Genomic DNA, 27423 nt, shown 5'->3' on the forward strand with positions numbered 1-27423 from the left:
ACAGAGTATTCTCCCAAAAGTCTTGGGGATCGTCAAGATGTTTTCTGTCAAAACTGAGATGAGCCTTTATGTTCTTATTGGTCAGCAGTGGTTTTCATCTTGGAACTCTGCCATGCAGACCATTTTTGCCCAGTCTCTTCCTTATGATGGAGTCATGAACACTGACCTTAGCTTAGGCAAGTGAGGCCATATACAAAACTGTATACATATATAAATGCAGCATCTAGGGGCTAAACTGCCGGGCAGCTAGAGCCGGGTGTCGGCTATGATGTATGCTGACACCTGGCAGCGATACAACGAGCACGCAAAATCGCCATGATGTACCCAGTACATCCAAGTACATGCTTTTAACCCCGGACCATTTTCAATTTTCGTTTTTTTTATCCCCTTTTCCATCAATATGGCCGTATGAGGGCTTGTTATTTGTGGGACGAGTTGTACTTTTGAATGACACCATTCATTTTATCATGTGATGCACTAGAAAATGGCTACAAAAAATCCAAGTGAGGTGAAATTGCAAAAAAAGTGCAATTCCACAATTGTTTCCGGGTTTTTTTATTGATCATGTTCATTATATGGTAATACTGACCTGACAATGTGATTCTCCAGGTCAGTACGAGTTTGCAGATACCAGACATGGATAGCTTTTTTCTTTTGCTTTATATTTTGATAGATCGGACATTTATGAATGCAGCGATATCAAATATGTCTATTTTTTTATTCTTTTATTCTCAGTTGGGAAAAAGTGAGGTGATTTGAACTTTTGTGGGGTTTTTATTCATATTTTTAAAAAGTTGTTTTCACTTTTTTTTATATTTATTAGTCCCTTTCTGAGACTGGTGGTATTATTTATAAGTACAGTATATTGGGGTATTTGTATATGCTGTATATGGTGGTATTATTTATAGGTACATTATATTGGGGTATTTGTGTATACTGTATATGGTGGTATTATTTGTATGTAGAGTATATGGTGGTATTATTTGTATGTACAGTATACGGTGGTATTTATGTGTACAGTATATTGGGGTATTTGTGTATGCTGTATATGGTGGTATTATATAGGTACAGTATATTGGGGTATTTGTGTATACTGTATATGGTGGTATTATTTGTATGTAGAGTATATGGTGGTATTTGTGCATACTGTATATGGTGGTATTATTTATAGGTACTGTATATGGGGGTATTTGAGTAAACTGTATATGGTAGTATTTATGTGTACAGTATATTGGGGTATTTGTGGATACTGTATATGGTGGTATTATTTGTATGTAGAGCATATGGTGGTATTATTTTTGTGTACAATATACAGTGGTATTTATGTGTACAGTATATTGGGGTATTTGTGGATACTGTATATGGTGGTATTATTTGTATGTAGAGCATATGGTGGTATTATTTATGTGTACAATATACGGTGGTATTTATGTGTACAGTATATTGGGGTATTTGTGGATACTGTATATGGTGGTATTATTTGTATGTAGAGTATATGGTGGTATTATTTTTGTGTACAGTATACGGTGGTATTTACGTGTACAGTATATTGGGGCATTTGTGGATACTGTATATGGTGGTATTTGTATGTAGAGCATATGGTGGTATTATTTTTGTGTACAGTATACGGTGGTATTTACGTGTACAGTATATTGGGGTATTTGTGTATACTGTATATGGTGGTATTTGTATGTAGAGCATATGGTGGTATTATTTATGTGTACAATATACGGTGGTATTTATGTGTACAGTATATTGGGGTATTTGTGGATACTGTATATGGTGGTATTATTTGTATGTAGAGTATATGGTGGTATTATTTTTGTGTACAGTATACGGTGGTATTTACGTGTACAGTATATTGGGGTATTTGTGGATACTGTATATGGTGGTATTATTTGTATGTAGAGCATATGGTGGTATTATTTATGTGTACAATATACGGTGGTATTTATGTGTACAGTATATTGGGGTATTTGTGGATACTGTATATGGTGGTATTATTTGTATGTAGAGTATATGGTGGTATTATTTTTGTGTACAGTATACGGTGGTATTTACGTGTACAGTATATTGGGGTATTTGTGTATCAAAACAGGAGAAATCCAGCAAACTTTCAACAAATATGTTTACATAATTGCAATCATGTAGCGACATCTGCTGGTGGTTATATGTAATGCACCATTAATTATCGGGTAGCAGCAGTGACCTCTGGTGGTGACTAGCAGTATCGGCAGGAGGCGGTAACCTGTTTTGGTATGGGCGGGGCGTTGTTGCCTGACGTCACCAGGGAAAGCGCGCCAGATTCGGAATGAGCAGCTGCCGGCCGGTGCGCAGATCCTGAGAGCGGCCGCCATGTCCTCCGAGAAGTTACCCGGCTACTCCCCCAGCTTCAAGAAGCCCTCGGAGGTCCTGCGGCTGAGCCGGCGCAGGAGCCGCAGTGAGGCTGGGGTCCGGACAGGGCTGTTTTCTCCCGGGGAGGTGACCAAGCGAGTTCCAGGAGTCCGGCCGTTCTCTCCGGGGCCACAAAGAAGCGGGAGCGGGACACTGAAGCGCAGGAACCCGTTCGCCAGTTTGGAAAACACGGTAGCAGCAAAGAAGAGAGCGGAAAGTGTGGCGGAGTGCTGCCCGCAGGAGAGCTGGGCGCTGCCGGCAAAGGAGCAGGAGAACCTGCAGGTGAGCGCGGAGGAGGAGCGCCCTCTACCGGCGGCGCACTTATACGCACTGCGGAGTGCTGATCCATTACTAAAGCAGGATTAGAACGGAGCCAATCAGAAACCGCCACGTCACTCTCCTTCACTGCTATTGGCTTGTAGGTGGTCATGTGGCTGCACCACTCAGTCCTCTCTCAGGTCCGCCTTGTTTTGAAATTGATTTTTTTGCCCCAGAACAATCTCTTGCCACATTTCAAATATAACTTAGTATTTGTCTATAAGGCTTATTCCCACCTGTGCAGATGGATATTGTCAGATATTACGTTTTGCAACTTACTGCTTGTTAAAATTTGTAGCCATTTTTGAGAGATTCACTTTTCTTTTGTGCGTTTCCTAGGAGACCGACCACTGTTTCTATTTAGTTTGTTAGCACTGCGCTGGTGGAGATAAGGAGCTAACAGATCCTGCTCAGCTTGAAAACCTCAATAGGAAAAAAAAAATTGTAAGCACTGATTGTGTTTTTCCTGTGTAGCAGTGGTGGTCGGTCTCCAAGGCAACGAGCTGTAAACAAGTTTTAATATCGCAAGAACGGCTGACATTTAATTGGAAAATTGTTTATTTCTGAACACTGTCTAGCAATACTCATTTATGAAGATGGGAATAACCCTTTCAGTACGTCCCCCCTCTGCTGGGGACACTTGCTGTGAGCGGTGATTACTAGTTCCTGTTATCGGCTGTTACCTGTCAGTGTAATCCTGCCTCTGATGATACTGAAACTGCTGAAAACGCTTCAAAAAATAATATTGTCTCAAAAAGCCTCAGTGGCCAGTGTAAAAATTGCAACATTACTGTTTCCTTTTTAATAAAGATTGTGATGTGAAAACACTGCCATTTTTTAATACATGCAACACAATCTAATTTAAAGTTTAGTTTTTTTTTAGTTTTTTTTTAATGACTGCTTCCATTAAATATTGTTCTCTGCCCAATATATTTCCTCTATCCACAGGATACTGTATAAATGTTGGATTATTGGACGTTCGGCTGCTGAGACAACTTCCACTAATCCTGACAGTAGAGCCGTAGTGAGCACGTGCGACCACCACCTCTATGCCACAGCGGTCGCACATGCTCAGTAGTGCTCCAGTCATACTGGGCTGTTTAGGACCCCTCAAGTTCCCGCGTGTTCTGGGCAGGGCGGGGGACGCATCTATGGAGATCTCTGTGTTATAATCTGACTTCTGTCTTGCAGCATCATTCAGTTGATGATGTGATTTGGGAGGAAAGTCTTCACTCTGAACCTGCGGCAACTACGAAACCTCAGGTAACTGCGGAACGAGATGTAGTTATTTCCTGTGCGGCTTATGGGGGTCTTCTTGTATCTAATACCGAGGTGTCTCCTTGTTCCCGTAGACTCCGGAGAAACCTATTCCGACACCTGAGTCATGTGAAGCGTCGGTCACGTACCCCGCGGACTGGAGTCTGAAGACGCGCCTGCTGTTCACCTCTTCTCACCCGTTCACCTGGACTGACCACTTAAAAGCCCAAGAAGAAGCTCAGGGCCTCGTCCTCCACTGCCGGGCGTCTCCAGTCAGCCTGCCACACAGTATAGCGGTAATGGAGGACTCCACTACACCCAGATTGATATCAGACACACGTTGGATGCTGTGCGCTCATGCGTCTCCTACACTTGTCTCAAAGCCGACACTTTAATTTTTTTTTAAGTTCCTCAGGGAACTTGAACTTGCTATAATTTGATCACTTACTATATATTTCCATACTACAGTATTGGCGCATATAGTGATGCCGCAGGCTGGGATCATAGACCTAAGATAACAGCAGTGTTCACCCATCAGCTTCCATCGATCGCGATTGACAATTGCCTTTAAATGGTTAAACCGCAGCAATCGGAGTCGGCTCCAGGCGCTGCTGTTGCAGGTAGATGCCGGCTGTGTTATCTCAGCCGGCATCTGCCACGTATTGTGCAGGCTCAGCTCTTAAAGGCCTGTGATGAAAATTTGCATCACATATTGATAAGGGGTTAATTTAATTTAGGTGTACTAAGGCAAATTTTAATTTCTTTTTTCCTATTTTTAACTTTTACAGGAGCCAAAGTTGTCCACCGATCTCCGCTGCGCTTTCCAGCAAGCGCTCGTCTACTGGCTTCACCCCACTTTTCCATGGCTGCAGCTCTTCCCCAGGATTGGTGCCGACCGCAAGATGACAGGGAAAAATAGTCCCTGGGCTCAGGACGAAGCTCTGCAGCAAGTGCTAATGAGCGAGTGGTAAGTGGTTGTGTGGTCGGTCCTGTATACATCTGCAGGGCGCTCACACAGCCGGCGTCCCCGACCGATCCATGTGCGTCCGGTCCCACCGAGCTCTGTGGCCTCAGCTGCTGCGCCCTGCGCTGACTTTCCTTCCACGCTACATGGATGAATCCAGGCCAACTCTGATCCTTCTTTCCGTGCAGGGCTTTTAGTTTCACGTCGTTGTATAACTTGCTGAAGGCCAAGCTGTGTCCGTACTTCTACGTCTGCACGTATCAGTTCACGGTGCTCTTCCGGGCAGCCGGGATCGCTGGGAGTGATGTCATCACGGCCGTCATGTCTCCAACCACACGAGGCATAAGGGAAGCCATGAAAAATGAAGGTAAATCACTGAACCTTATTACACTGACTGTGTACGAGCTCATTACCAAATCCCAGAAGCCATCATATGGCGCCATCATATTCTGCAGCGCTGTACTGCTCCTCATCACACACACGGACTCCCGTCACTGCAGGCTCATTTCCACATCACGATTTTCAGCCCCATTATCCTTCCATTAAAATAAACAACCGATTTACTTCTTGGTTCAGTGATTTGTATAAAGAAAAAACTTTGGTTGTTTTTTTTTTTTTTTTTTTTTTGTTTCCCCTCCTCAAGGAATCGATTTTTCTCTCCCACTTGTGACCAATGACCCGAATAATAAAAAGACTAAAGCCTCAGAATCAACGGGTGAATCTGATGACAAGGCTCAGGAAACCGGGCGCGAATGCGAGGATTATTCACAAGTGGACAATGACGAAGACGAAAGCTTCTCTTGGTTGGAAGAGATGGGAGTCGAGGACAAAATTAAAAAGCCAGATGCAATCTCCATCAAACTGTATCCTTCCCTGGTAACGCCGAGCTCGCCGTCCACCCTGATCTGTGATATTGGGGGTATAGACTATTTTCCAGGCTTAATTATTTTCCTTTTTTTTTTTTTTTTTTTTGCTAAAATCCGAGTTTTCCTATCGCCACGACAGCACCCTACGAGAGAGAGGATCCGCCCACCATCAGGACAGGAACCTACAGGTTAAAAAGGGGCAGTCCCCCTCGCCTCCTTAGTTTGGGTTCCTGTCCTAGATGGGAACAGACAGGTTAAAGTCTTACCCAGGTCCATCAGCCTCTGCGCGGTATCTGCGGGAAAGGCAGAGATGGGGGCACTGGAAGCAGCGTCGGGGGTGTCCTGCTCGCAGACCCCTCCTCGTCTGGGCACATCGATGTCGCGATCCCAGGGGCCGGGGAATGCTGCCCTGGGTCGCGTGAGTGCAGCGCCGGTGATCCCGGCGTCTCATCCCTGAGCGGAAGGCAAAGCGCTCGAGCCCCGAAGTGGATCACAGGTACTTCCGGGGGAGGAGGCGAGTGAGCCGGGGCTGCGGAATAATCCCTTAGAGGCAGACGGCATGGAAAACCTAGTGTTGGCTTAATGTCAGATTCCAGCCCATCTTTACCAGAGCAGGGTGAATGTTCAGGCTCCTCATCATCATCCTCTTCAGAAGAAGAGGGTAGACCATGCATTTCTGTAGATAATATGGACATATTATATAATATATAATATAACATATTATTAGTTAAAGCACTTCTCACGACCATGGGAGTCGCAGATGATAAGGAACCCAGATCAACCCAAGACATCATGTTTGCGGCTCTGTGTCAGAAAAATCGTAGATCATTCCCAGTGGTGGACACAGTTAAAGATTTTATTAAACGTGATTGGGATAAACAGGATAAGGGGTTCTTGCCATCATCAGCAAAAAGGAGATACCCCTTTGATGACAAAGTATTAACTGAATGGGTGAAGGTCCCTAAGGTGGATGCAGTTGAGGCTTCCACATCAAAGTCAGCCACTCTACCCCTGGAAGATGTAGGCCTTCTTAAAGATCCATCCGACAGGAAGGCGGACATGTTCTTGAAGAAGGTTTGGGAGTCGTCGTCTGGAGCGTTTAAACCTGCAGTTGCTAGCACTTGCACTGCCAGATCTGTTATGGTCTGGGTGGGTCAGCTGGAGGAGCAGCTAAAAGCTAAGATCCCTAGAGATAAACTACTTGACTCTCTATCTCAGATCCGTGAAGGTGTAGCGTATTTGGCGGATGCATCTGTAGACTCTTTAAAGCTAGCAGCCAGATCGGCAGGCCTCTCGAATGCTGCCCGGCGGGCACTCTGGTTTAAGACCTGGAAGGGTGATGCTCAAGCTAGGGCAAAATTGTGTACAATTCCATGCAGGGGTGACTACTTATTTGGCCCCGTGCTAGATGATATCCTTGCGAAGGCAGAGGATTGAAAGAAGGGATTTCCTAAAGTGTTTAATCCTTCTTTCAAAAATGCCTTCGGGAGACATATGCCCTTCCGGAAGACTTATTCAGACCGGGATTGGGAACCGGCAGAGCCAAAGAAGAAAGGTGCATACTTCAGTGGCTCTTCATCATCGAGACGTAGACGCAACTACCAATAAAACAGGCCTTCCAGTGGGGGGTAGATTAAATTATTTTTTTAACCAATGGGCCAAGATAACGTCCAATAGTTGGATCTTGGGTATAGTTGCTTCAGGGTTAAAATTGGAGTTTCGGAATGTACCTCCGAGCTACTATGTATGGACAACTCTTAAGTCTCCAGATCAACAGCAGGCCCTAGAAAAGGAAATTCAGCAGTTGAGAGAAAAAGAAGTTATTGAAGTACCAAAGGATCAGGAAAGGGAGGGGTTTTATTCTTTACTAGCTGAAGAGCCCGGCATTGCCTGGGCATAGTAAATATCTGTGGTTAGTTATAGCACCTCACTTCTCTTATTTTCCCATCACGCCTCTCATTTTCCCCCTCACTCCTCTCATTCCCCCCTAACACTTGTCATTTCGACCTCACATCTGTCATTTTCCGATCACTCCACTATTTTCCCTCACTCCTCTCATTTTGCACTCACACCTTTTCATTTTCACCTCACACCTCTCATTTTCACCTCACACCTCTCATTTTCCCCTCAGTATATACATGTTTGTCATCTCCCTTATATATAGTATACACCTGTATGTCATCTCCTGTATATAGTATATACCTGTATGTCATCTCCCCTGTAAATAGTATATACCTGCTGTATGTCATCTCCTGTATATAGTATATACCTGTGTCATCTCCCCTGTAAATAGTATATACCTGCTGTATGTCATCTCCTGTATATAGTATATACCTGTGTCATCTCCCCTGTAAATAGTATATACCTGCTGTATGTCATCTCCTGTATATAGTATATACCTGTGTCATCTCCTCCTATATATAGTATATACCTGTATGTCATCTCCTGTATATAGTATATACCTGTATGTCATCTCCCCTGTATATAGTATATACCTGCTGTATGTCATCTCCTCTATATACCTGTGTCATCTCTTTTATATAGTATATACCTTTGTCATTCCTCCTGTATATAGTATATACCTGCGTGTCATCTCCTCCTGTATATAGTATATACCTGTGTCATCTCCCCTGTATATAGTAACATAGTTAGTAAGGCCAAAAAAAGACATTTGTCCATCCAGTTCAGCCTATATTCCATCATAATAAATCCCCAGATCTACGTCCTTCGACAAGTATAGTATATACCTGCGTGTCATCTCCCCTGTATATAGTGTATACCTGCGGGTCATCTCTCCTGTATATAGTATATATCTGTATGTCATCTCCTCCTGTATTAGACCTCGTTCACACGTTATTTGCTCAGTATTTTTACCTCAGTATTTGTAAGCTAAATTGGCAGCCTGATAAATCCCCAGCCTACAGGAAGCCTTCCCCCCTGGCAGTATATATTAGCTCACACATACACATAATAGACAGGTCATGTGACTGACAGCTGCCGTATTTCCTATATGGTACATTTGTTGCTCTTGTAGTTTGTCTGCTTATTAATCAGATTTTTATTTTTGAAGGATAATACCAGACTTGTGTGTGTTTTAGGGCGAGTTTCGTGTGTCAAGTTGTGTGTGTTGAGTTTTGTGTGGCGACATGCGTGTAGAAACTTTGTGTCATGTAGTAAGTTGTGTGCAGCAAGTTTTGCGCGTGGCGAGTTTTATGTGTGGTGCGTATTGAGTATGTGCAAGTTTTGTGTGAGGCAAATTTTGCATGTGTGGCAATTTTTCTGCGTGTTGCGAGTTTTCCATGAGGTGAGTTTTGCACGTGTGGCGAGTTTTGCGTGAGCCTAGTTTTGCACATGGCGAGTTTTGCGCGTGGCGAGTTTTGAGCGGCGACTTTTGTGTTTTGACTTTTATGTGGCGAGGTTGGTGTATGTGTGGTGAAATGTGTGCTGAGGGTGGTATATGTGTTCAAGCACGTGGTAGTGTGTGGCGCATTTTGTGTGTGTGTTCATATCCTCGTGTGTGGTGAGTATCCCATGTCGGGGCCCCACCTTGGCAACTGTACGGTATATAATCTTGTCGCCATCGCTCTCATTCTTTAAGTCCCCCTTGTTCACATCTGGCAGCTGTCAATTTGCCTCCAGCACTTTTCCTTTCACTTTTTCCCCATTATGTAGATAGGGGCAAAATTGTTTGGTGGATTGGAACGCGCGGGGTTAACATTTCGCCTCACAATATAGCCTATGAGGCTCTCGGGGTCCAGACATGTGACTGTGCCAAATTTTGTGGCTGTAGCTGCGACGGTGCAGATGCCAATCCCGGACACACACACACACACACACACACACACACACACACACACACACACACACACACACACACACACACACACACACACACACACACACACACACACATTCAGCTTTATATATTAGATTTCTAATTTCTAAGCCTGATAGATCCTTTACGATCATCATAAACTTGAGGAAATTAAAGGGACTCTGTCACCTGAATTTGGAGGGAACAATCTTCAGCCATAGGGGTGGGGTTTTTGGGTGTTTGATTCACCCTTTCCTTACCCGCTGGCTGCAATATTGGATTGAAGTTCATTCTCTGTCCTTCATAGTACATGCCTGCACAGTGCAATCTTGCCTTGCTCAGGCGTGTACTATGGAGGATAGAGAATGAACTTCAATCCAATATTGCAGCCAGCGGGTAAGGAAAGGGTGAATCGAAAACCCCGCCCCTATGGCTGAAGATTGTTCCCTCCAAATTCAGGTGACAGGTTCCCTTTAAATACATTTCTACAATATCATGCCTCTAAGATGGAGTCCATTAGGTCGGCAACTAAACTTCTATTTCCCAGGTGTTACATGACCGTGCTGGATCTAAAAGATGCGTACTACCATCTACCCATTTACAAGGATCGGTGCGGCTAGACGATCAGGTCAGACACTTTCAGTTTACGGCAATGCCATTTGGGCGGTCTATGGCCCCAAGAGTATTTACTAAAATAATTGCAGAGGTAATGGCCTATATCAGGGAACGGGATACCCTGGTTATACCCTACTTGGACGATTTCCTGATAGTAGGAAATTCGGTTATCCAATGTAAAGCCCCCCTAAACTGTGTAATATCATCCCTGCAGAACCTTGGTTGGTTGATCAATCTGAAGAAATCAATGCTAGAACCCTCAACGCGTTAGATTTTCCTTGGCATTCTTCTAAACTTAGAAGTTCAATCATGTTTTCTACCAGAAGACAATAAAACTAAAGATTATTCACAAGATCATGGCAGTAAGAAGAAATCCAGATCTAACTTTGAAAGAGGCAATGTCCTTGCTGGGGTCATTGACATCATGCATACCGGCTGTTCGGTGGGCTCAATCCCACACTCGTGTGTTACAATCCGAGATCCTCGAGGCAGACGGGAATCTTCAAGGTCGCCTAAGTGGAAGACTCAGATTATCAACCGCCACTCTCTGCGACCTGAAGTGGTGGCCGGACATTTGCCATTTGTCAAAAGGGGTGCAGTGGGGAATAGAACCGGACAACACCATCACGACCGATGCCAGCCCAGTAGGATGGGGAGCTCACATGGGGGACGTTCTGGCCCAAGGGCGGTGGTCAGTCCTAGAAAACCAAGGTTCTTCAAATTTGAAGGAACTCCCAGCCGTCAAATATGCGCTCCTTCAGTTTCTACCGGCCCTGCGGGGTTCACATGTATGGGTACAGACCGACAACATGACAGTGGTAGCCTACCTCAACCATCAGGGGGGGACAAGATCACAATCTGATGTCCACCACTGCAGACATACTCACCTTAGCCGAGACTCACTTCCTTTATCAGCACCCCTCATAAGAGGGGAACACAATGTGGAAGCAGATTCTCAGCAGTCATTGCCTACGCCAGGGGGAACGGTCTCTGTACCGGCAAATATTCAAACAGATAGTCAGTTTGTGGGGTTTGCCGGTTATAGATCTGTTTGCTGCAAGGAGAAACAGGCAGGTCAGAAAGTTTGCATCACTTCAGGTAGCGGACAGACCATGCATAGTAGACTCCCTTCAAGTTTGTTGGGATTTTCCCCTAGCATATGCGTTTCCCCCAATGTGCCTGATTCCTCTAGATCTCAGGGAGGAAGGGGCGAGGGTAGTTCTAATCACCCCCTTCTGGCCCAAGAGACAATGGTTTTCTCTACTCAGAGCGATGTCAGTGACCGACCATTGGGTGTTGCCTTCGAGTCCGGAGCTCCTTTCTCAAGGTCCATTTCGTCATCCCAATGTGGAGGGCCTTCATCTGACGGCGTGGAATTTGAGAGGGAGTTGCTAAGGCGGAGAGGATTTTCAGAGGCCTTGATATCTACCTTGTTAGGTAGCCGGAAGGAGGTCACTACCAAAATTTATTCTAAGGTCTGGAAGAAATTTCTAGCGTTCCATCAGCATCCCCCTAACAGATCATGTTCCAATTCTGGCAATTTTGGAATTCTTGCAGAAAGGCCGAGAATTGGGGTTGGCAGTTCATACCCTTACAGTTCAAGTGTCAGCTTTAGGAGCCCTATATAACCGCAACGTGGCGGGAAATAGATGGATTTCTAGATTTATTAAGGCTACTGAGCGTAGTAACCCAGTTCATATTGCTAGATTGCCGCCATGGGATTTGAACTTGGTGCTAGTTGCTTTAACACAGCCCCCCTTTGAGCCGTTGGGTTCTGCCTCAATTAAGATTCTGACCCTAAAGACAGTTCTTTTGTTAGCCTTAAGGTGCCGTCACACTGAATAATATCGCTAGCGATATCGTTGAGTTTGACACGCAGCAGCGATCTGGATCCTGCTGTGCCATCGTTGGTCGGAGCAGAAAGTCCAGAACTTTATTTCGTCGCTGGACTCCCACAGACATCGCTGATGTTAACCTGATGTTTACCCTGGTTACCAGCGTAAACGTAAAAAAATAAAACAAACACTACATACTTACATTCCGGTGTCTGTCCCCCGGCGCTCTGCTTCTCTGCACTGTGAGCGCCGGCCGGAAAGCAGATTACAGCGGTGACGTCACCGCTGTGCTTTCCGGCTGGCGCACACAGTCAGTGCAGAGAAGCAGAGCGCCGGGGGACAGACACCGGAATGTAAGTATGTAGTTTTTGGGGGTTTTTTTTACGTTTACGCTGGTAACCAGGGTAAACATCGGATTACTAAGCGCGGCCCTGCGCTTAGTAACCCGATGTTTACCCTGGTTACCTGGGGACCGGCATCGTTGGTCGCTGGAGAGCTGTCACACAAACAGCGACGCTGCAGCGATCGGGATCGTTGTCTAGATCGCTGCAGCGTCGCTAAATGTGACGGTACTTTTAACGTCTGCTAGGCGGGTCAGTGATATTCAGGAGTTATCAGTAGACCCTCCCTATCCAATGGTCTTTCAAGATAAAATTGTTTTGAAGCCAGACCCAAGCATATTTACCAAAGGTAGCTTCTAGGTTCCATAGAAGCCAGGAAATATATTTGCCATCCTTTTTCGATAATCCAGTTACAGCAGAAGTGTTGTACTCTAGACGTTAGAAGAGCAGTTTTAGGCTATGTGCACACGTTCAGGTTTTTTTTCACGGTAAAAACGCTATAAAATCTCATTAGAAACGCATACATTATGCATCTTATCATTTAGAATGCATTCTGCATGTTTTGTGCACATGATGCGTTTTTTTTCCCGCAAAAAAAAACGCATCGCGGTTAAAAAAAAAAAAAAAAGCAGCATGTTCATTAATTTTGCGGATTTTCTGCGTTTTTTTTCTATGCATTTGGGGAAAAAAACGCGTGAAAATTGCAGTAAAAACGCATGCGGATTTCTGGCAGAAATGTCCGGGTTTTTGTCAGGAAAATTTCTGCAAGAAATCCTGACGTATGCACATACCCTTAGAGTATCTAGACAAGACTCAGCTGTAGCGAATTCGAAGGTTAGCACTCGACTATTGAGGACGTGACGGTGCAAGTGAACGGAACCAATAGTCCCAATAAACGTAGTAATGTATAATCACTGCACCCGTACTATGAGATTTGCTTGATGCAGGTGAAAACAGTTTATTGAAATAATTGTTGCAAACGGTAAAATGGTGAAGCGATAGGCATAAACGACGTTTCGGCCAACTCGTGGCCTTGATCACGTTATCGCCTAATAGGAGTTTTCCTTATATACTGTCGTATTACAGTGTTGCAGAGGGTGTCCGCCAAACATAAATGAATTTAAATAATCTTATTAATTGCTGTTTAGTACATGTGTAACGAACCGTTGGTCGTCGTGTAGTGGAGTATGCATCTGGGTATGACAGTATACTGTTCTTATTGCACCCAGTGGGACAGGCCGGTTGCCGTGATATGAGACATGCGTATAGGTTCAACAATTTGATAATAAACTTGTAGTGCACCGGATGTCCCCAATGTACGGAAAATATACGTGGATATTGCTGCCAGTATGCAGGTACACTCCTGGTCTCAATATAGGGGTCCCGGATACCCCACTGTGAGGAAGCAGATTGCGTCTGCTCCTACCATTTGGCCACCAACGCCGGCTCCCCGCACGCTACCAGCTAAGCACAGATCCATATCTCTGTATATCACAGCTTCCTCACAGTGGGGTATCCGGGACCCCTATATTGAGACCAGGAGTGTACCTGCATACTGGCAGCAATATCCACGTATATTTTCCGTACATTGGGGACATCCGGTGCACTACAAGTTTATTATCAAATTGTTGAACCTATACGCATGTCTCATATCACGGCAACCGGCCTGTCCCACTGGGTGCAATAAGAACAGTATACTGTCATACCCAGATGCATACTCCACTACACGACGACCAACGGTTCGTTACACATGTACTAAACAGCAATTAATAAGATTATTTAAATTCATTTATGTTTGGCGGACACCCTCTGCAACACTGTAATACGACAGTATATAAGGAAAACTCCTATTAGGCGATAACGTGATCAAGGCCACGAGTTGGCCGAAACGTCGTTTATGCCTATCGCTTCACCATTTTACCGTTTGAAAAAATTATTTCAATAAACTGTTTTCACCTGCATCAAGCAAATCTCATAGTACGAGTGCAGTGATTATACATTACTAAGACTCAGCTGTAGGCAGAGTAGGGCTCTGTTTGTTTCCAGAATCAAAGGAAAGATTCGAGTGTTACAAAAAGTTCTATCGCCAGATGGATCAGAGATGCGATTTGTCTTGCCTATTCCGCCAAGAGGGAAACGCCACCAGGAGGAATCAAGGCCCACTCCAATCGAGCTATGGCTTCATCCTGGGCGGAGAGAGCGGATGTCTCCATTGACATAATTTGTAAGGCGGCAACGTGGTCATCCTCTTCCACCTTTTATAAGCACTACCGTCTTGACCTATCATCCAATTCCAGCCTAGACTTTGGGCGATCAGTACTTAGTGCTGTGGTCCCTCCCAGGTGAATAGTCTCTGAAAGTCTCTCATAGGGTGCTGTCGTGTCGATAGGAAAACTGGTTGTTACTTACCGGTAATAGGATTTTACAGAGTCTCCACGACAGCACCCGCACATTCACCCCTGTAATTAATCACTGGATTCTTGCACTCTATTGGAAGGTGTGTTTTTTAGATTTCACTCTGTAGGGGTGATGGTACTTAGTATTATTTTAATGGAAATTGTCATGTACTAATCTGACGACGGTATCCCTTGTACTCTGAAACACAAACTGAGGAGGCGAGGGGGACTGCCCCTTTTTAACCTGTAGGTTCCTGTCCGGATGGTGGGTGGATCCCCTCTCTCGTAGGGTGCTGTCGTGGACTCTGTAAAATCCTATTACCGGTAAGTAACAACCGGTTTCTTGCACAAGAATACATGATAATTAAGCATTTATTATTTCAGACCCCAGACCTGAATGCTTTCTCTAGTTTCTTGACCCTGTGATATGATTGCTGCAGTTTCTGGTCCAGGGATGATGTTTCTACCTTAACTATTACTGTAACAGCCGTAAGGAAAAGAATGAAGTGAAGTTGGATCACCGACCGGAATCTGTCGTATTGGTCAAAGGGGCAAATACGTTCACGTTACTCAACTTCTTGATGAACTGTAAGAGCATTGTGGCCGCCGCAGGTCCGCAGGCAGGACTGCCCCCGACGCTGCTGTCACCAGTGGCTTTCAGGGGAGCTACGATGCACACCATGAAGGTACGGGTCCCTAATGTTTCCTCATAAGACTTTCATGTATATCTGCCCTGATGGGGTGTGGAGTTGGTGTCTTTGGAAATTGAGGAGTCTGAGTCAGAGGTTTGACTTACCGACTCCGCAGCCCTTCTAGGTAACAGAGGGGAATCCAAAATGTGGTATCACGGCTATGATGTCCAGCATGGGGAATATGGAAAATAAGGGTTTTTTTTTCTTAAGTTTGAGAATTGAATGTCTAATGCTGTAGGTCACATCGTCTCTCTCTGCAGGCGAGGACAGTCAACGTGAAAACCCAGGTGCGGTCTGGATATAAAGATCAGTTCAGCTTGGAGATTACCGGCCCGGTGATGCCACATACGGTGCATTCTCTGACGCTGCTGCTTAAGGCCGCACAGAAGGGAAGTTTTTCAGCATCTCTTTACACGCACGAACCAACGACCGTCTTCAACACGGCCATCCATCCCCAAAACTGCAAGGTGAGTCGTCTGTAGCAAACCGATCCTCAGGTTTAGTAGGGGCAGTGTTTCCTATCTCAACACATCCAAACCTACATTTACTGCCGGTGGCCACTCGATAAAGATCTCTACTGAGAGATCGAAGGGGTAAAGGTCCGTATAGCGATTTTCCTGGTAACTACTGCTGACCAGATCCATTCAGAACCCTTGCATGGTGGTGGCCATAAGCGTTCCTGCACAGAGTAGATCGCCAGCTGACTCTTCACTTTATTTTGGTGGAAAACTCACTGACTGATCAATGATCCTACGATCTTTCCTTGTTTTCTAGGAGAGTAACGGTGCAGAACTCGCACACTGTGGTCTTCATCCGCTCACGCTAGAACAAGTCACCCAGTTATCTACACTGGGAAAGTCGTCACTGCGTCATTTAGAGCTTAATGACTACAAATATACCTGGAAATGTTGATCGCTTCCTGAGCCGGAGCATGGACGGATTCACGCTGTGTGTCGCCTGCGCTCGCTGCCGGAAAGTGCTCCGTCCTCATCAGAAGAACGTGCGTATGTGATAACCTGGTCCTGCCCAAAGTTTTCTTAGACAAAGCGATGATCTCTGGAGGACAAGAGCTGCTGAAGATGACGTGTGTCCCGCGCCTGCGCTGGAAGTGGGTGCGGAACATCGGTTTTTAGCTTTTTAAGTATGATCTTATCCACACGTTTTGTTCGGGGCTGCACTGCGCCCTGGTCGGAGGCAGAAGTCCCAACCTGCTGAAGGCCATTAGAGGTTGTGAGTTACAACTGGGATTACTGCAAGATCCAGGGTCTCCCGTAGGGCTGCCTAGTTTCGGCACAGCTTCACGGCGCTCACGATTGTTACTGTGGATTTTTAAAATTATGGGGGAAAAAAGAAAATGCTCATGTGATCGCGAAATCATATTTTTAAGTTTTTTTTATAAGTGATGTCACTGCCAGACTGATTTTTAATTGTTTTATATATGATTGACCATGGATATGATATATCTATTAAACTCGTAAAAAACATTTCTACTTTTGTTATACTGGTTCATAGTGTTTGTCTTTACATTAATCAGTTCCCACACTGATTTTCTACAAGATTTTGGAGATTCTGAGTCAGACATTGAAAAAGAGAGGCCGAGCTCACAGTCTCTGGTCTAGTTCTTTGTGCGTCCAATCGCCTGGGGAAAAAAAAAGTTAACCCTACTTCTTCATCAAACTGTACAGGGGACACAATGCAGTCCAGCGGGTTACGGTTTCCTGGAATTCACCAAACCCAGACTCCTTCGCAGAGAGAAGTGTCATCATCCGTCACTGCACAGAACATGTCTCCTCCAGAGTCGAGGGGCGGTGGCTTTACACCACTCCATCTGATACTCGGCATTGTGCTTGGTGATGTACGGCTGCATAAAGCTGCTCAACCATAAAAACCAAAGTCATGAAATGGGTGCAGAAATTGTGCTTAGGTTAATACCAATGGAGATTTGGATTTCGTAAGCACATAAAGCCGCAAAAATTGCATACAAATTGCTGGTATACATAGAATTTCGAGTACATTTATGACAAATTTTTTTGACTATTTGAAAAGTCACAAATGATTGGATGAAAATCACGCTCAGAGGTAAACAAGAAGTGGGCTTGTATAGCGCCGTAGACTCGCCTTACAGAAATCGCTGTCCCCATAGGGGCTCACAACTTATATTCCTTAGTTCTTTGGGGTATGGGAGGAACAATGGAGGAAACCCATGCCAACATGAGGAGAACATACAAACTCCTTGCAGACCTAGGTCCCCAGAGCTGCAAAGCTACAGTGCTAACTCCGGAGTCACCATGCTGCCCTGTAGACTTCAAAAAATGGAAAGGTGGAATTACTGCAAAAAACAAACGAAAATGCAAAACCACCAAACACAGTAGTTAGACAATAAATGGCTTCAATCAACCACTAACCATGAGTGGAGGAAAAGTTTTGGTGTCATCATTCATATTCACTGAAAAAAAGCAAAGAAAGCAACCGGGGTATGCAAACTTTTGAGCACAACTGTGTGTATGTATATGTATGTATATATATGTATGTGTGTATATATATATATATATATATATATATATATATATATATATATATATATATATATAGAAAATCTATCTATATATATCATATACACATACGTCAATATGATTGGAGATGTGTGTATGTCCAATCAGAAATGGAAACACAAGAACCAAAAGGTAGACAGACTGAAAAAAAAAAAAAAGGCCAAATGGTATCAAAATGACAGATCAATCTTTTATTAGACCACAATAGATTAAACTTACATGTAGAAGGGGGGGGAACAATCAGAAAGAGGGCACCAATCAAAGATGTGTACCTATATGTGAATATATGCCAGAAATATTCTATACCAGATAAAAGAATCAATCCAAGGTATCGCAAAGTATGCTCATAAAATAAAGAATAAAACAATGTAAAGTATTTGTATCACCTGAAACATATCAGAAATAAAGTGCTATAGTGCATAAATACCTCAAAAAGGAAAGAGGATCTCCTGGCATGTGAATTCGAACTAAATAAATCCAGTAAAGAAAAGTGTAACTATTTAAATTGGGGAAGCAGTCAGAAACGAGGGGACACATGATGAAGTGACCACCCCGACGCACGTTTCGGTCCAACACCTGCAACTAACCATGATTATATTCAGTATATTGTTACTGTCTATCAACTAATCTAAAAAAAAAAAAAATTCACACCAAATGTACCATCACCAACCAGCGCTCAACGGCTGTAGCATGTACAACTGTGGTGCAAAAAAAGGATTTAAAAAAATCCTAGCCAACAGCAAGCACGGACGCTGAACAGTGGTTTAAAGTAAAGATCAGTGGCTCGGCGGCTGCAGAATGCACGCATTGAGGTAGTGCAAAGAGGGGGGGGGGGGGGAATGAATTGGAACAAAAAGAAAGTCCTGGAAAACAACGAGCACGGGTGCCGATCAGTGATTTGCGTCAGATATTAGTGCTCAGTGGTTGTAGGACGCACAAAAAAAAAAACTTACAAAAATCGAGAGATCAAGTACTGATCAGCACTTGGCGGCAGAAGGGTGGGGGTGGGGAGAGGAGGAAAAGGTGGATAGGATTAGGAAAAATAGGGGATCAGGTAAGTGCCGTATTTTCCGGCGTATAAGACCACCCCCCAACTTTTCCAGTTAAAATATAAAATCTTCTTAAAAGTCGGGGGTCTTCTTATAAGCCATGTGTCGTCTTATGTGTCGGGACGAGGAAATAGGGGGATACTCCACTCACACTTTCCTGTGAGACGCCCCCTCTCTTCGTCATCGGGACCACTTTCCCCCACCCACCATATGCACATCGGTCTGCACCCGGCGTATGATGGTCATTGTGGGGTCAGCCACGTCTTGGCGCTCTGGTGCGATCAACGCCAGTCTAGGATCTGAGCCGTTCTGATTGTTACAATGGATAACTGAAGATCTTCTTTGATCTCCCTGGAGTTGATCATTGGATTCTTTATTCAGTCGCCATGACAGCACAACGAGAGAGGGGATCCGCCCTTCAGGGACAGGAAACCTCAGACATAAAAAGGGCGGCACCTCACTCCCCCGTCAGTTGGTTTCCTGTCCCTGACAGCAGAACCTCTTCAGACAGACCTCAGGAAGAAGGTTGAAGAAAAGAAGAATCCCACTCCTGACAGGCCGATACAGGTAGCGGGGGTCCCCTGCCTCGGTCTGGTCAGGAGGTTGGTAGCACCACACGGCAGGGGGACTGTTGGTGTAGGTGGCAGCAGGAGGAAGCAACCCAAGGGAGGTGGGTTAGCTTCTTAGGTGTCCGCATACCTGGTAAGTAGGCCGTGCACCATGTCTGTGGGGCCTCTGGGGTCTGTCCACCGCTGCCGCTGTGGTCCGCTTTGGCCGGGGAGCGCTGCCGTCCCTGTCGGCGTGTCTGTCCTCAGCGCCGCAGCCGTGACCGGAAGGGGCGTGTCCGGATGACGCGGCGCGGGGTAGTGACGCGGCCGCGCATGCGCGGTAGCGCTTTCTTCCCTGGCTAATGGCGGCGCCCAGGGACGGAGGGAGGATTATGGCCACAGGGGGTCCGGCGGTCAGCATGGGGGCGCGGCTCACAGTGGACGGAGCCTATCGGTGTAATACCGATTAGCGGCACCTGGAGGAAGCCCTGCTGACCCCCATCCGGGGGTAGTACCTAGGGGGATGTATTTAAGAGCTGCACAGACGCCTCTACTTGTTCCTGTCCTCGTTTCCTACATGGAGTCACCGGAGGGAACTCCGCAGCTGTGCGGTGAACAGCAGCAACCATTGGAGCAGCCACAGACAGGAAAATCTCTGAGAAGCTCCCAGCCGCGTTCTAGTGGCAGTAGTCGCGCTGGTGGAGCTAAAGCTGCTCAGAAATCTACCAAATCCTCAGGCCGTAAAGATTCTCCGGCTAGAGAGGACCCCCCGATTACGGTACCATTCGTTGCAGGGATGGGTAAGTGAGCTACGTGAAAGTACGCTTTTTTGATTGCTGTCCCTCCTTGTATTCCCTCTCTCCTTATCCAGGGGAGAAAAAGTACTTCCAAAACCAAGCATAGGGAGTGTGCCGTATGTACAGAGCCACTTCCAGATGGGCATAAAAAGAAGCTGTGCAGACCCTGTATACAGCGCTTAATCGAGGAGGAGGCCCCTGACCTGACATCTACCCTTAGGGACATGGTTAAACAGGAGGTCAGGGATTCCATAAAATCCAGTTCTCACAGGACAAGGTCCCTAAAGAGGAAAGAGATCTCATCCCCAGGTTCAGACGTGGAGTCAGAGGGTGTGAGCTCGGATTCTCATCCTTCATCTTCATCTTCAGAGGACGTAGAATCTAGTCGAGCATGCCTGTCACTAGACAGGATTAATCACCTAGTGAAAGCTGTCAACAACACTATGGGGATTGAAGAGACCCAGTCAGAATGCTCCATCCAGGACATTATGTTTAAGGGCATAGACCGTAAGTCCCGAAGGGTTTTTTCCTGTAGTGGAAAAGATCAAATCACTGATTACGAGAGAATGGAAGAAACCCGAAAGAAAGGGCTCACTGCCACCAGCATTTAAAAGAAGGTATCCGTTCGAGGAGGAGGCTTCAGCTTCTTGGGACAAGGTCCCGAAGTTAGATGCAGCGGTGGCCAAGGCGTGCAAAAAGTCTTCTCTTCCATTTGAGGATCTAGGTAGCCTAAAGGACCCGCTTGATAGAAAAGCTGATGTCTTCCTTAAAGGGGCTTGGGAGACTTCTGCGGGATCCTTGAGACCGGCAATTGCGGCCACTTGCACGGCTCGGTCCTTGATGGTGTGGCTAGGCCACCTGGAAGACCAACTCAAGGATAAAGTTCCTAGAAGTGAAATCCTATCATCTATGCCCATGATCCAAGACGCTGCAGCCTTCCTTTCAGATGCGTCAGCAGATTCAGTTAGGCTGGCCGCAAGATCCTCAGCCTTGTCCAACGCAGGCCGCAGAGCGCTTTGGATAAAATGCTGGCCAGGTGATTTACAGGCCAGGTCAAAACTATGTGGCATCCCCTGTGAAGGGGTTCATCTGTTTGGTCCGGTACTAGATGAGCTGCTTGAGAAGGCAGGTGATTCTAAGAAGCGGTTCCCTCTATTGAGAAAACCCTTTTATAGGCGTGATTACAGCAGAGGATGGTCTTATCGCCGAAGAGCTGATAGAGAACCAAATAGAGATTCGTCCAGATATTACAGCAGCAGAAGAAGAGGTAGGGGGTACATGTTTAACTCCCCTCGGGACTCTAAGAAAACTCAATGACTGGCGGTCCAGGTGGGCAGTAGGCTTTTGGCCTTCTACCCATCCTGGCTCAGGATCACCAATAGTCCATGGATACTCAGTATCATTAAAGAGGGATTAAAGTTCCAGTTCCATCAGATCCCTCAGGACAAATTTAAACTAACTCCTATCCGTTCTTCTCCTGCAGAACAGTTGGCATTGGAGTCAGAGGTTCAAGATCTCCAACAAAAGGGAGTTCTTATTAGAGTACCCACGGAAGAGCGAGGTATGGGGTTTTATTCCCCTTTATTCCTGGTTAAGAAGCCAGATGGGTCATATCGTACCATCATCAATCTAAAAAGCCTGAATGAATTCTTGCTGATCCCATCCTTTAAAATGGAATCTGTGAAAACAGCAATAAAGCTTCTTTTTCACAATTGCTTCATGGTGGTCTTAGATCTGAAAGACGCCTATTACCATGTCCCGATACATGTAAATCATCAGCGCTTTCTCAGGGTGGCGGTTTCTCTTGCCGGCACAGTAGAGCACTTTCAATATCGGGCACTCCCCTTTGGTGTTGCGGTCGCACCACGGGTTTTCACCAAGATTATGGTAGAGGTTATGGCACACCTTCATGAGCAAAACATACTAGTAATTCCCTACCTGGATGATTTATTGATTGTTGGGCATTCAGAGTCACACTGTAAAGACCAGTTGGAGAAGGTGATGGCAGCATTACATAACTTAGGATGGATTATCAATCTTAAAAAATCGCGTCTTCAGCCCTTAACATCACAGCAGTTCTTGGGTCTTATTGTAGATTCAAGTCAGCAGGAATGTCGCCTGTCGGACTCAAAGGTTGATAGTATTCATCGTCTAGCCTCAAGAGCAATTAATAATCCCGTAATCTCCTTAAGAAGTGCAATGTCACTTTTGGGTTCCCTTACTTCTTGTTTTCCGGCGGTGCTGTGGGCACAGTTTCACTCCAGGTCTCTACAGTGGGATGTTCTGCATAATTTTCGTCGGCTGGGCGCTAACCTTGATAGAAAATTTTCTCTATCTACGGAGACCACTGATTCACTAATTTGGTGGACGCACATTCCGAATCTGCGTAGAGGGGTACCTTGGACAAATCAAATAACACGAGTAATAACTACTGATGCTAGCCCCACGGGTTGGGGGGCACACTGGGAAGATGATTGCATTCAGGGTCTGTGGTCCCAGTCTGAGCGGGACACGTCTTCCAATCTAAAGGAATTGTTGGCGGTAGAACGCGCCTTGAATGCATTCCTTGTACCTCTGCAGGGTAGACATGTTAGACTACTCTCTGACAACCAGGTGACCGTTGCTTATGTGAACCACCAAGGAGGTACACGGTCTAGGTCATTAATGAACGTTACAAATCGTATTTTTCAGATGGCCGAAAATCACCTACTCTCCCTTACGGCCCTTCATATAAAGGGAAAACTAAACACCATGGCCGATTATTTAAGCCGCAACGAGCTCAAACAAGGGGACTGGTCTCTAAAACCGGCTGTCTTCGATCAGATCGTACGTCTATGGGGTTGTCCAGAGATAGATCTGTTTGCCAGTCGAGGAAACAAGAAACTTCATAAATTCTGTTCCCTAAATCCGAAGGACAACCCGTATGCAGTCGACGCTCTTCTAATCTCCTGGAACTTCAGTCTCGCCTATGCCTTTCCCCCTCTAAATCTGATTCCTTTAGTTCTAAGGAAAATTCGGGAAGACAGGGCCCGAGTGATATTAATAGCCCCGTTCTGGCCCAGAAGGTCATGGTTCCCATGGCTAAGAAGCATGTCCATTTCCCAGCCATGGATCCTTCCAGAAATACCAGACCTCCTTTCCCAGGGTCCAGTCCTGCATCCACGAGTAACCAACTTACACCTGACAGCGTGGAATTTGAGAGGTCACTTCTGAAAGGGAAGGGATTCTCTCAAAATCTTGTGAATACTCTGCTTAAAAATAGGAAACCCTCCACGACTAACATTTATGTTAGGGTATGGAGGAAGTTTCTATCAAGTTCAGGGGCACGAATTGATCAAGAACCTGATATTTCTCAAATCTTAGAATTTTTACAGAAGGGCCTAGAGTTAGGCTTAGCTACCAGCACCCTTAGAGTTCAGGTTTCAGCTCTAGGGGCACTATATAATTCTAACTTAGCCAGTAATCACTGGATAACAAGGTTTTTTAAAGCAGTTACCAGATCCAGGCCGGTTATTAAACAAAGAATAGTTCCATGGGACCTAAATCTTGTGCTCTCGGCTCTAACACAAGCTCCGTTCGAGCCTATTGACTCTCTCCCAATCAAGATCCTGTCGGTCAAAACAGCCCTCTTAGTTGCCCTCACATCGGCTAGAAGGGTTAGTGATCTACAGGCATTGTCCAGACAACGTCCATATATGCAATTTACGGAAGATAGAGTGGTGATGAGGCCTGACCCTCTTTATCTTCCAAAGGTTGCGTCAAAATTTCATAGATCTCAGGAGGTGGTCCTGCCTTCATTTTGTCCTAATCCCTCTAACGATAAGGAACAGAGATTTCATTGTTTAGATGTACGTAGGTGCCTTCTCAAATACATTTCAGTAACAGACACCTGGAAGAAAGATCACTCCTTATTTTTATCCTACCAGGGAGTTAGGAAGGGGCTTAGAGTATCAAAGAATACGCTAGCCAGATGGATTAGGGAGGCGATATCTCTTGCTTATACCGCAGGTGGCGTGGAAGTTCCAGAAGGAATAAAGGCTCACTCCACTCGTGCGGTAGCCACATCCTGGGCTGAGAGAGCAGAAGTGTCGATTGAAGACATCTGTAAGGCGGCCACATGGTCTTCTCCATCCACCTTTCTTAGACACTATAGGTTAGATCTAGGTGGCTCCTCCGACCTCACGTTTGGGAGAAGGGTGCTGGAGGCTATTATCCCTCCCTAGTCACTTTTCACTTCTCTGAAAGTCTCTCGTTGTGCTGTCATGGCGACTGAATAAATACGTACGCTACTCACCTGGTAGCAGTGTTTTTTCAGGAGCCATGACAGCACCCTTATATTCCCTACCCTCTTTGCTTTATGGGTTCAACACTTCCTTTAGTTAATTCCTAAGTTTATTCACTGGGTGAATTGTACCATATATTAATATTGTTTATGTGCTAATAACCTAGAAGGTCCTTTCATACTCTGTAAACCAACTGACGGGGGAGTGAGGTGCCGCCCTTTTTATGTCTGAGGTTTCCTGTCCCTGAAGGGCGGATCCCCTCTCTCGTTGTGCTGTCATGGCTCCTGAAAAAACACTGCTACCAGGTGAGTAGCGTACGTATTTTTTTGCCATTCTTGTGATTCTATGATCTATGCGGATGGTGGCATTTCTTTTCCTACCACGTGTTTCGGAATTTGCCTGTTACTTTAAAGCATTGGAAATCTGTTTAGCTGAGCAGCCAATTATTTTCTGCACTTTTTTATGGTTTCCCCTCTCTAATAAACTTCTTGATTAAAGTTCTTTCTCCTTCGGTACAATGTCTGCAACAACCCATTTTACTCAATGACCGAGGGCAAAAAAAGAAGCGGGTACAAGTTTTGCTGTCCTCCTTCTTTAAATAAGGGCCATAATTGACAGCTGTTTTTTCACAGAATAAATGACCTCACTAATTGAAGTCCGCATGGCTATTAATTAGAACACCCCCTTTCATTAAATGAGTTAATTACACCCAATTAACAGTGTACATGTCATGACTAGTGATGAGTGAGTGTACTCGTTGCTCAGGTTTTCTAGAGCACGCTTGGGTGGTCTCCGAGTATTTGTGACTGCTCAGAGATTGTTTTCCTTGCCGCAGCTGGATGATTTACAGCTGCTAGACAGCCTGAGTACATGTGGGGGTTGCCTGGTTGCTAGGGAATCCCCACATGTAATCAAGCTGTCCGGTAGCTGCAAATCATCCAGCTGCCGCGATGAAAACCAAATCTCCGAATAGTCAAATACTCGGAGGACACCCGAGCCACAAGTCCAATTGCTCATCACTACTAGTCATGACTATTGCTTGCCCATTACTCGTCTACACCTAGTCATGGTTTTTTTTCCAATGTTGTATGATCTTTTGTGCCAAAAACAGTAACTAAACACAGTGATGTTAGACTGCTAATATTTTGCACGACCTGTAAATCGGAAGCACCTTCTACAGTGTGTGTTTGGTTATACAACACAATGCACCAAGAATATCCAATAAAATATGTAAATATATATACAAATAAATATTAATAGAACCCTAATGGTGCATTGTGCAGAAAATAGTGACTAAACACTAGAGTTAGAGAACCAACCACAACAATAACCCGGACAGCCAAGAAAGTGTACCCACACAGAGAATACCTTAAAAATAAGCCTTTATTTATGGTGACAATTGGCACAATATTAAAACTAATTAATAGTACGCGAATATTACAGGACGATAAAAAAGTATATTAAAATCAAATAGGATATAAATAGGTGACCTCTGGAAACATTATTAGTGGATATATATATATATATATATATATATATATATATATATATATATATATATATATATCTCATGTGGTAACAGCCAAGAAAAAAAGTTGATATAGAAAAAAATCAAACAAAAAAATATATATAAAAACATATAAAGTGCACTATAAATATAAATACACACGTAAAAAACCAATACAATATTATTGCAAGTAAGTGCAAAAAAATATACAGAATATATGTGTGCTACCGCAAGGAAAAAAAAATATTTTTTTGCGGAATTAATAGCAACGAATTGCAAAAGTGCTGAGCAACTACAAAATAAAGATACCTACAGGGCACAGAATGTGCCACAATCTGGTAATGAGCGATACCACAAAGGTGCAATGTGCAAAAACGCAATCAAAAAGATCCCAAGAGGTAATGTAACTCCACAATATACCTTATTCCGGGGGTCACTGAGTCCCGTTATCGCGCACCCCGACGCGCGTTTCGGAAACTTGTCCTTCGTCAGGGGGCATTCTGTGCCCTGTAGGTATCTTTTTTTTTTTTTTTTATTCAAATAAATTTTTATTAACCCTCCGTCACATACAACTGATCTGACAGGCGCTTCTCTTTTACTTTCATTTCTCCTTCCTCACCAGATTGTGAGGAAACCCCCTCCCTCCAGGTAGTCTCCTGTCTCTTGAAGGTCTGTGAAACCTGATATCACAGTTGGATTTCAGAGCTTCAGGGGAGAGGATATAGCTGCACAGATCTCTCAGGCTCATTGTATGTGAATACGTCACATTCAGTAAGGTTGGTATTTTATGTTTTTATTCATCACAATAGTTTATTTAGCTTGTTTTATGAATGTATAGCACAAAATGTGAGGATATTTCATAGAAATAAGGGAGGTTTTATAAAAGAAAGTGTGCTGCTCAGGCATATACAGTAGTTCCCTAACATATTCCTTCTCTTGCTTCAGATTATCTGCTGAAATGGAGAGGAAAATGTACAATTTATCCAAACAACTTGATGTTGAGGAAGTAACAAACATGCTGTTAGATGATAGAGACCTCACACTGAATGAGGATTTAGGAGAGGAAAGTGAGATTGATTCTCATGATGAGGTGGAAGAATGTATCCTGGATTCTGAAACAGAGCAAGATGGTGACAGTGGTGAGGATGAAGAAGTTGGATCATATTATATTGGAAAAGAACTAGTACTTGGAGAG

General features: G+C 44.7%; 1 protein-coding gene across 1 annotated transcript; it reads left to right on the forward strand.

Annotated features, from left to right (window-relative positions):
- Positions 1-2294: 2294 nt before the first annotated feature.
- DONSON (DNA replication fork stabilization factor DONSON) lies at positions 2295-16976 on the forward strand. Its single transcript, XM_069760795.1, has 9 exons — positions 2295-2676; positions 3904-3975; positions 4065-4265; positions 4758-4936; positions 5122-5300; positions 5577-5796; positions 15288-15486; positions 15753-15959; positions 16267-16976. Exons 1-9 carry the CDS (start codon positions 2356-2358, stop codon positions 16402-16404), a joined length of 1716 nt encoding a protein of 571 aa, XP_069616896.1. The 5' UTR covers positions 2295-2355; the 3' UTR covers positions 16405-16976.
- The last annotated feature ends 10447 nt before the right edge of the window (positions 16977-27423 follow it).

This window comes from Ranitomeya imitator, chromosome 3, assembly GCF_032444005.1.
Source record: "Ranitomeya imitator isolate aRanImi1 chromosome 3, aRanImi1.pri, whole genome shotgun sequence".
In the NCBI taxonomy this organism is placed as follows: Eukaryota; Metazoa; Chordata; class Amphibia; order Anura; family Dendrobatidae; genus Ranitomeya; species Ranitomeya imitator.

Excerpts from the sequence above, each read along its gene's own strand:
- DONSON (XM_069760795.1), top strand. The coding sequence starts at position 2,356 with ATGTCCTCCGAGAAGTTACCCGGCTACTCCCCCAGCTTCAAGAAGCCC. Across the intron at positions 2,677-3,903 it reads AGGAGCAGGAGAACCTGCAG|CATCATTCAGTTGATGATGT; the intron begins GTGAGCGCGGAG and ends TCTGTCTTGCAG. Across the intron at positions 5,301-5,576 it reads GGAAGCCATGAAAAATGAAG|GAATCGATTTTTCTCTCCCA; the intron begins GTAAATCACTGA and ends CCCCTCCTCAAG.